The sequence below is a fragment of the Hemicordylus capensis genome, chromosome 1, assembly GCF_027244095.1.
Source record: "Hemicordylus capensis ecotype Gifberg chromosome 1, rHemCap1.1.pri, whole genome shotgun sequence".
NCBI lineage: Eukaryota > Metazoa > Chordata > Lepidosauria > Squamata > Cordylidae > Hemicordylus > Hemicordylus capensis.
In genome coordinates, this window is record NC_069657.1 from 406,078,389 (window position 1) to 406,085,933 (window position 7,545).

General features: G+C 44.9%; 1 protein-coding gene across 1 annotated transcript; it reads right to left on the reverse strand.

Annotated features, from left to right (window-relative positions):
* Window positions 1–768: 768 nt before the first annotated feature.
* LOC128349763 (ankyrin repeat domain-containing protein 9-like) lies at window positions 769–6,630 on the reverse strand. Its single transcript, XM_053306695.1, has one exon. The coding sequence runs from the start codon at window positions 6,438–6,440 to the stop codon at window positions 5,550–5,552; it is 891 nt and encodes a 296-aa protein (XP_053162670.1). The 5' UTR covers window positions 6,441–6,630; the 3' UTR covers window positions 769–5,549.
* Between the last annotated feature and the right edge of the window lie 915 nt (window positions 6,631–7,545).

The window sequence follows — 7,545 nt, forward strand, 5'->3', positions numbered from 1 at the left end:
ATCTGTACACTGCTTGAAGCGTGTATTCCCAGAGTGGCTCCATCCCCTAAGGGGAATATTTTACAGTGCTCACACAACTAGTCTCCCATTCATATGCAGCCAGGTCAGACCCAGCTTAGCTAAGAGGACACCTCATGCTTGCTACCACAAAACCAGCTCTCCTCCCTCATATACATACCCCCTCCTAGGAAGTCCTCATGTTCCCTTCCCTAAGTAACAGGCAAATTGTGCCCCTCAGGACCTCCCACCTCCCCCAATATAGTGCTTGTGTGGGAAAGTTGTGCTTCAGGGCTGTTATGAGGGTTGCAGTGCTTTAGCTGTCTGAAGTGCTGGCATGGCATGACGATCTAAATGCCCTTTCCATGCCAGACGTGGGTGGACTGTTCAAAAGGCACGATCACAGCTTCAGCTTTCAGAGGGCCCTCAGCAAATTGCGCTCCGTGGGTCTTCTCCTACCTGGGTGGGCCCTGAAAGAGCGGTCTCAAAGATCAGCTGCAGGCCTTTCTGGGGGGCTGGAGCCCCAGTAGGTGCTCAGCAATGTCAACTGGTACCAGCTTAAACTTCACCCTGTGCATTTAACATTTTCTCCATAAATCTTATTGGATGTAGAATGGATTTTATTTATATTCTATTGGGAGTTCTATTGGGAGCGTTTTGCTGGATCTAAAATGGTATGAGCCACCTAATGGCCCAGCAGGGAAGTAACTTGTTGGGAGCAAGAGGTTGCCTGTTTGAATCCAAACTGGTATGGTTCCAGATTATGGGAAACACCTATATCGGGTAGCAGCGATCTAGGACGATGCTGAAAGGCATCATCTCATACTGTGAGGGAGGAGGCACTGGTAAACCCCTCCTGTATTCTACCAAAGACAACCACAGGGCTCTGCGGTTGCCAGGAGTCAACACTGACTCGAAGGCACAACTGTACCTTTAAAATGGTATGAGCAAGCTCAGTAAATAACTTTTGGTGATTACTTAATAATAGTCCCTGTTATAGGAACTTAGTTAGTATTCTTTTTATGTCCCCACCCTCATTTCCATCTTTCTTCTGCCAACATCCAAATTAGAGGTTGCAGCTTCAGTGAGAATACAATGATATAAATACCAGGCCTAGATTTCCCCTTCAGATTCCAACAGCCAATGTTTTCCTAAGACAGGCTGAGGGGCCAGTCGCAGCAACCTCCCTATTCTGTTGATGTGAAACAGGTGCTTTGTCTCTTGCCTTGTGGAGCTCTGGCTGGAGACAATGGTGGATATTCTACAAGATTGGTTCAGCAAGCAGCTGTTATGCTAATCAATCTCTATTCAGCTTAGCTCTGCATCTGCAGGGATGGAAGAGATCCCTGTCACTGTTTGCAGCCTTCACTGTTTGCAGTGAAGGCTGAAAAATAAGCAACCAGCATGTTCAGAAGATTCTACACAAGTGTTTTCTGTGGTTTCTATGCAATCTGCAAAAACAATCCTCTCTCGGCGGGAGATAATTCCTTTCCAACAGAAAATAAAAGACTTAAGAGAGTGCTGAATTCTTAGGAATGTCGGCTAGCTTACCATGCATTACGTGAAGGAAAAGAATTGCCAGCATTTGGTGCTGAAATGTACTCTGCTGCCTTTAGAGCTACCCAGGAGATGTTCTGCAGATGCAAATTCTCATCTCCTTATGCTGCAGTGGCACAGACACCATCCTTTGAGCACATGGTGGTGATTTCCCTGGCCTCACTGCTGTGAACTACACCTGGCTTCACACTCTGTACATGCTCAGAGGGAAAGAGGCAAAGTCACATCATACGCAAACTGAATTGGTTCTTGGAGATGGTGACCATGTAGGATCTGGGCACGCAAACAGAGATAGAGAGAGACACACTCAGAAAGTTCAGTGGGCTTTGTTAAAGAAAGTTGCTCATCAGGATAAAACTCTGTTCTAGATGCTCACTGGAGCATGATGAATAAGCAAGACATAATGCAAAGGAGGAGGGTTACCAACCACGACTCACTACGGGTGCTCCTGTGCCTAAAGTAGCTACATGGCAGAAGTTCAGCAGGTCTAATTTCTCAGTTTGCTGTAGGCTCATGGCATACAGGTTTTCTTTGGGTCACTAATAGTCGATGCCGGAAAGCAATGGGTGAATTAGCCATTTGCTAACTATGGTTTCTTTCGCTGGAAGCTGGCTGTCAAAATGAACCACTGACTCTGAAAAGATGACAAGTCACATTCCCAGCATTTAGTTGCTGAACCTCCTTCAGCTGCTAAAGAGCCACAGGAGCACCTAGATTATGTTCACTTGGCTCAGACAAGCCATAACATGCACAAGGAAGGATGGTTGTGCACAACTGGCTTTTGTGAACATTCCAAGTTCTGGACCTTCTGGAGTATTTACGAAATGCATTATGCATAAGAGGCCAGGTTCTCGGTGGAGCTGCAACTTTGTCTCATCAGCACCTCTGATCCATTGTTTTTATCATTTCATTTATTTATTTATTGTTACATTCATCTCCCACTCTTCTTCCGAGGAACCCAGAGCTGTGTACATGGTTATGTTTATCCTCACAACAACCCTGTGAGGTAGGTTAGTCTGAGAGATAAGTGTCTAGCTCAGAGTCACCCAGAGAGTCTCATGGCTGAATGGGGATTAGAACTCAGGTCTAACCACTATACTACACTGGCTCTTGTGAAAAAGAGGCTAATTTTAATGGAGCAATTATTATTAAACAAGTTGCATTCAGGATGTTTTAGTAACATTCATTTCTCGGCAATCCCACAACCTGATCCTCATCACATTCACTAGCAAGCAAATCCAATTGATTTCAATAGCATTAACCCCTAAGTAAGCATGGTTAGGCTAATAGTATGCTAACCGGATCTGTTTTGCTGAAAACGGCATATTATCCAAATCAAAGAAGCAAGTGTGTGCTTCTTAAACGCCTGCTAACTGGGCAAAGAGGCACCTTTTACTGTGGTGATTCTCTTTATTTAGCAGGGGGAGAGTAACTGGCCCTATCCACCACCAGCACAGTACTTCCAGTGACTGTTGCTGGTGTCTATCTTGTGTTATTTTTTAGAATGTGAGCCCTTTGGGGACAGGGAGCCATCTTATTTATTTATTATTTCTCTGTGTAAGAGAAAACCATTTTTGGAATGGCGGTATCGAAATTGAATAAAATAAATTATTATTATTATTATTATTATTATTATTATTATTAATAATAATAATAATAAGAAGAAGAAGAAGAAGAAGAAGAAGAAGAAGAAGAAGAAGAAGAAGACACAGATGTGAGAAACAAGATATTTTCCAGCAGAGCTAAAAACCATGCAGCATGGATCTATGGTTTAGAGCTGCAGAGAAAATGCACACCTAAGGATGCTGAGGTGAGGTGGGGTGGGGTTGTTGGTAATGGGTCATTGCTTAGCCAGGCTACATCAGTGGCTGGGCAGATAAGTTGAGACTGGTGCAATGGAATGATGTACATGGCCAGGAATGAAGAAATGTTGGCTCAGTTTATCAGCCAGCCAAAATATATTACCCATCGAGCTATGTTGGTACATTGCTCATAGGACTTTTTTCAGTCGTCAGGCATCATTTTTCACCCATCACAGACTAGTTGACTAGTGGATTTCTGCAGCCCTGTAAGTTGGCTACACTCTTTGGTTGAAGAAGAAGACTCATCTGTTCACTAAACAGGCCCAATATTCTAAAGCAGGTCTTCCCAACCCTGGGTCCCCAGATGTTGTTGGGCTACAACTCCCATCGTTCCCAGCCACAATGGCCCTCACTTTAGGGTGATGGGAATTGTAGTCCAACAGCAGCTGGGACCAAAGGTTGGGAGTGCCTGCTCCAAGGCTCCCAAGTTACCGTAACTGTGGTAACAAGTTACCGTAACCATATATGCCAAACAAACAAACAAATAAATAAACAAACAAACAAATAAATAAATAAATAAATAAATAAATAAATAATAGGCTATTATTTACTGTATTTTGTGGAATTGTAACTGTTTTTATTCTGTTTTATATTGTGTTTTAAATTTTGTACACTGTCTAGAGATGTGCATATCAGGTGGTATAAAAATACGATCAAGTAAATAAATAAATTTAAAAAATTTTCAACATTATGAGCCAATATTTCCCAGGAAGGATCATGCCCTGTCTCAGAGAGCAGCACAACTTCGGCCCTCCAGCTGCTTTTGAACTACAACTCCCACAATCCCCAGTCACAATGTCTAATCGTTATGGATGCTGGGAGTTGTAGACAGACATCTGCAGAAGGGGCTTAGTGAGGCCCTGTCGTATCTCTTGCAACAGTCCTTCTTGCAAAGAACTGGAATGTATATCTAAGGCGAGTACAGAAATCAAGCCACATCTTTATTACTAGACACTCCTGGAACTAGAGGGTCCCCACCTTGCACAGGAGTAATGGGGATATCTCAGGTACACTATAACTTGCACTTTCCCCCTTGACCAAAGGGAGCAGGCGTTTCTGAGCAGATTAAGCTGCTGTATACTGAGTCAGTCCTTTGGTCCATCTAGCTCAGTATTGTCTTCACTGGCTGCCAGTAGGTCCCCAGGGTTTCAGGGAGGAGCCTTTTCCCACCCTGCCTAGAGATGCCCAGGACCGAACCTGGGACCTTCCGAATGCAAGGCAAGTGCTGTGTTACCACTGAGCTATATTGGCCCATCCCTAAAGAGGCCATCCTCAGCACAACGCTTCAAGAAGGAACTGGGCCAGCGGATATCATTGAGCCCCATTGGCATCGCCACGAGAATTCTGCTAGCCAGTTTTGACTTCCGAGGCCTGATGTTTTGATTAAGATGACACAACAGACTCCTACAGCCAGAAGAACTCCTTGCCACTGCAAGGATGCTACTGAGGGCGGTGGCTTGCTTTTAAAAATCAGAATTGCTGGTTCATTAACTTGTTCCTTCTGCACGCAGCCCAGCACACCCATTACAACACAGTGATCTGGTGTAACACAGAGGGTGCAATCCTGAACAGATGGGCTACATAGATGATGTTAATGGGAGTTAAGCAGCAAAACTATGTGCCAGGAGAGGCACCCTAGATCATAAAATGCCCTGTGGATACATAATAATTATTTCTTCTCCTGGATAGTTTACATAAAGTACAAAGAACAGACCAGGAATTCTGCTACATTGATTCAATGGTCAAAATTTAAACAGGAAAGGGTTTCATTCCTTTAGTATTTAGTATTTAGTATTTCACATGCACCACAAAATGGAAGATTTTTTTTTTCTTTTGAAGTGCCGTGCCTGCAATCTGTAATATTAAAAAAAAAAAATACAATGATTGTAATAAAATATTACGGCTGGGATATTCAGTGGCAGCAGAGACAAATAGGTACCCAGACTGCAATAAAAACCTCAAGTGATAGCTGGGCAGCAACATCCCTTAAGGCAGCAATCCTGCTATGTTTTACTCAAGAGTAGTCCCATTCAGCAGAATTGGGAGTACACTGTGTTTTGCTCTGCAGCCTGAAATCCTTTGAAAATCCCACCTGAATAGATTACATTTAAATTTGACATTTAAAAAAAAAAATCATGGAAAAACATTTACCATATTTTTTGTCAGATGCTGTTTGCCCAAGCAAGGCAGGGGCTTTAGAGCCTGAGGTATAGGTAGTTCCTGGATGCTTTTAGGGAAATGGGAGGGTGGGAGAGTCTGGAGGATAGTTTGCATAGCTTGCAGGTATAAAGATGCAGGCTGGTTCCCCACCAGGCTGTTGAATTTGTCCTCCCCTAGCAGAACCGTCCAGTGCTCCGGATGCTCCCGCAGAACCTTCTGCATCTTGAAGCGGGGACTAGGCATGAATAGCAAGAGGTAATCAAGGCAGAGCTTTTTGGTTGCCACGTTGACTTTGGAGTCCCACATCTGTTCCAGGATGACATCCAGCGGGGTGAGCCCTTTGCTGTCCTCAATCCTGGGAGAGGCCCCATTCCCCAGGAGGATCAGGACGGTCTCTGACCTCAGGAGCTCACAGGCGAGATGCAGCGGGGTCTTACCATCTTCCAGGTGAAAGCAGCCCGTCCTGTTGATGTAGGAATTCAGGCTGGGCAGCTTGTGTGCAATGCTGATGATCAGCCCCAAAATGTCTCTCCGGTCGTATGTCACAGCCATGGCCAAGTGAGGGGCAGAGGAGGGGCAGTAGCAGAAATGCTCTCCAGGGACTTTGAGAGCCTCCTCTGGGAAATGAGACAGCAGGTACTGGGCATAAGGCAGGTGGTTGTGTACCACTGCATAGAGCAGGGCTTCAGACGGCGAATAAGTCCTTAGGCTGGCATTCTCCTCCCAGTAAAAATACTCCATAGTCCTCATATCCTCCAGCATCCACACGGGCTTGTGATCTCGGACTGCCTGGTAGAACATATAGGATAGGAACTTGCAATGACTGCTCTGGTCATCCTGCAAGCTGGCCTGGTTGCTGGCCATGTCCCAAGCACTGCTGAGCCAAGCCTTTCGTGCAGAAGGGACTTCCCCTGCAGCAGGAGGCTGATGCTCGGCTTGAATGCAGATTTCAGAAGATGCTGCAACCTTCAGCCTGTCATTGCAGCCTGGATTGCACTAGCCAGAATGCATCACCCCTTCTCTGACAGGGCTGCTCATCTCCACCCATTCATTGTTTTCCCTCCCTCTCACTGCAGTGGTTTTGTTGAGGTAAGCACAATCCCGTGTGCTCAGTTAACCATTGCCATGCAAGCCGGCAGGCAGTGCAAGCCGTTCTCCAGTACGCACAGGTTAGTGGAATACTTATAGCTGCGATGTTATAGGCGAACAGAGAGCTATTTAGAGGGGGCTAAAATTAGCTCTGCAAGTGAAGCAATTTTCTGCTTCCAATCAGTGCCCAATCAGAGCAGACATTTTGCTGCAGTAAATGTTGCAGTCGAGCCTTGTAACCTGGGTGTACATCCTGATGTTTGAGTGCCCCCAGAATGATAGTGGACATGTGTGAATTTTCCTCTAGGTATTTTTTCTACAGATGCAATCACCCTACATCTGTATTTAGAATGTGGATGTTTAAATCTATTTTACCTGTAAGTTTCCCTCTGTGTAGCTATCAGCTTCCAGGATGAGGTGGATTTAAATTGTGCTTGGAAATGCTTCAGGGCAGAGGATTTTTTAAAAACCTCTTCCCCTGCACCATGGTCCTGACCCAAATCAGACCAACCACCCTTCCCTACAGCATGGCTACTCACAGTAAATGAAAAATATCTCTCATTTCCCATCAAAGAACTCCAGTGTCGGGTCTAGCTTGGCTCTTCACTTTCGCAGCCCTGAAGGTTTGGATGTGCAGGTGCTTGAAAACAAATCATCCCTATGTGCAGATTTTAGCAAGCATAGTGAGGGCTGGATCAATGCCCTGCCTTTTAATTTATTATATTATTATTATTATTATTATTATATTTATATCCCGCTCTTTCTCCAAGGAGCCCAGAGCGGTGTACTACATACTTAAGTTTCTCTTTTCACAACAACCCTGTGAAGTAGGCTAGGCCGAGAGAAAAGTGACTGGCCCAGAGTCACCCAGCTAGTTTCA

Bases quoted from the DNA above. Each gene is read 5' to 3' on its own strand.
- LOC128349763 (XM_053306695.1), bottom strand. From the start codon at position 6,440: ATGGCCAGCAACCAGGCCAGCTTGCAGGATGACCAGAGCAGTCATTGC.